General features: G+C 42.3%; 1 protein-coding gene across 1 annotated transcript in view; it reads left to right on the top strand.

Annotated features, from left to right (window-relative positions):
* LOC106533619 (sodium channel protein type 2 subunit alpha) overlaps positions 1 to 2,519 on the top strand; it is a gene marked incomplete at its 5' end in the record, with an annotated part of 94,255 nt that overhangs the window by 42,202 nt on the left and 49,534 nt on the right. Inside the window, 2 exon segments of the mRNA XM_014029990.1 lie at positions 600 to 838; positions 958 to 1,131. Coding sequence (XP_013885444.1) covers positions 600 to 838; positions 958 to 1,131 — 413 coding nt within the window.

The raw sequence follows: 2,519 nt of genomic DNA, 5'->3' as shown, positions 1-2,519 counted from the left end.
GTGCTCACAAGATAATTAATCCACCAGATAATTCAGAGGCGGTCTGTTCAGTGAGTTTTACACCAGGAGCTGCGAGGCTCGCTCTCATGCTACGTTCAGACTGAACTCTGTTTACTGAACCAGCGACTGATGACGTCATTACGCTCTTGCGCAATGCTACGTTCAGGACAAGCATGGAAAACTCACCACTCTTACGCCAAACCGGCTGCAATGATGCGTTTAGGTACGGAAACATGGTATCGTTTGATGTTACGTGAATAGGTTCTCAGTAGTACCGACAGAATTCGGTCTGTGCATAAAACAGTATCGAATTCGGTACCCATCCCTATATCTGACAGAGGACCAGCCTGTCTGGATCAGAAAACAGGCTGTCAGACACCTGAAAGAGACATAGACAATCTGCTTCCTATAAACAGATGAGCTTACACCTGAAACGACCCAGGTGTATTACAGTCCTCTCAGGTCATTCCTTAAAACCAAATAAACCAACTCAGCTGATCAGATGGTTGGTTATATTCATCCAGTTGTCAAATTCTAGTAGAAACAATATTTTTGAGAGAAGACATGGACAAAAACATCTTAAWTCATTTTTGTTTCAGAGCTTGAAGAGTCCAGACAGAAGTGTCCGCCCTGCTGGTATAGGTTCGCCAACACCTGTTTGATCTGGGACTGTTGTCCAGCCTGGCTGAAAATCAAAGACGTGGTCAGCACGGTGGTCATGGACCCATTCGTGGACCTGACCATCACCATCTGCATCGTCCTCAACACCCTGTTCATGGCCATGGAGCACTACCCCATGACCAGCCAGTTTGACAACGTCCTCTCTGTTGGAAACCTGGCAAGCATTTGTTTACTACATCAGAAAACAAACAAAAAAAAAATATATATATATACTTTTTTTTTCTTTTTAATGCAGATTTAATGACAGATTTTTATTTTCCTCTGTCCCCACTTCAGGTGTTCACTGGTATATTCACAGCAGAGATGTGCTTCAAGATCATAGCCCTGGATCCATACTACTACTTTCAGGAGGGCTGGAACATCTTTGATGGCATCATTGTTAGTCTGAGTCTGATGGAGCTTGGCTTGGCCAACGTAGAAGGCCTGTCTGTGCTCAGGTCCTTCAGATTGGTAAGAACATTTATAGAAAAGTGAACAGTTACAGTCAACGTCTTGGTATAAAAAAGGCACAGCCAACTAAAAACGTTGCTTTGCTAACGTCAGTCTGCTAACTAAAATATTAGATGCGCAAATTATGGATGCACAATATATCGGCATTAATATCAGTATCGGCCGATATTGGTCATTTTTTAGAATATCGGCATCGTTCCAATATGTAAACTGGGCCGATATTGACGTCCGATATTGATTTCCCACTTTTTAGCTTTGTGTTTCTGTTTTGGGAGGGGAGATGGTTGGTTCATCTGTTTGATCATGATAGTGATATTTACACTGCACAGCCAGGATTTACTGAAGTAATGAGCCATGTCAGAGGTCTGGTTGTTTATTTACTGTATCAAAAAGAGACCCAAGTGTGTTTGTGCGTATATGTAAAATATAATTTGTGTGTTTGTGTAATATCGGTAAATATCGTTATCGGCCGTAACACCAATATTTATATCGGATATCGATATTGGCTGAAATTTCCATATTGGTACATCCCTAGTGCAAATGCTAAACCACTAAACAAGTAAAGGGCTCGACACACAGGGAGTGACAAATGACAGCGAATAACGGCTGTCATCACAACCAGGGTAAAACCCGACACATGAGACGTGATAGCGATGGCAGCGTTGGGAATTGCGCTCTCAGTCGGGTCACTTGTCTTCACGAAATTCGATTAGTTCTTCTACTATTTCTTGTAAAGGTTATTGGTGGTTTGCAAAAAAAAAAGGAGCGGGTGCATTACGGACGTGTAAACTAAACAAATCTTGTGATGCTAATGATGTTGAAAAACAAACGCACACTAGATACGATTTTATGAGGAAAAATCTTACGGGATAACTTCACCCTGGCGCCAACAAATTCCCACAAAGCTGCCTTTTTTACTAATCACTTGGTGAAAGTGTTAGCTAACTGCAGTGTGTAGGATACTCTCTGCTCATTGGTCAGTCAATGAAACCCTCGCTGATTGGTTGTATGCTAAGAGACAGCGACAAAAGTTGAACATTAGTCAACTTTCAAATGTCACATCACAAGCTCGCGTGTGCACGTCTGCGTGTACGAGCACGAAATTTCACATGCATGATTTTCGCTGGTTGCTTGGCTGGAGGAGGGGGAGCGATTGTTGCCTCACCGCACAAATTCCATAGGAAATGAACGGAGAGCGAGTGATGTCGCCTCCCGTGTGTTGAGCCTTTAAGAAGCAGGTCTAATGCTACAGGATAACCGCTGATGTAAGATCTGTCATTTAAACACAAAAAAATGGGAGAATCTTTGTTAAAATAATGAGTCCACCAAAAACAGTTAAAACCACAAGCAGTCCCATTTGTTAGGGGTGGAGGAGAAAAATAACCAGA

The sequence above is a fragment of the Austrofundulus limnaeus genome, unplaced genomic scaffold (genome assembly GCF_001266775.1).
Source record: "Austrofundulus limnaeus strain Quisiro unplaced genomic scaffold, Austrofundulus_limnaeus-1.0 Scaffold983, whole genome shotgun sequence".
Lineage (NCBI taxonomy): Eukaryota > Metazoa > Chordata > Actinopteri > Cyprinodontiformes > Rivulidae > Austrofundulus > Austrofundulus limnaeus.
This window is presented reverse-complemented; position numbering and strand designations above follow the sequence as displayed.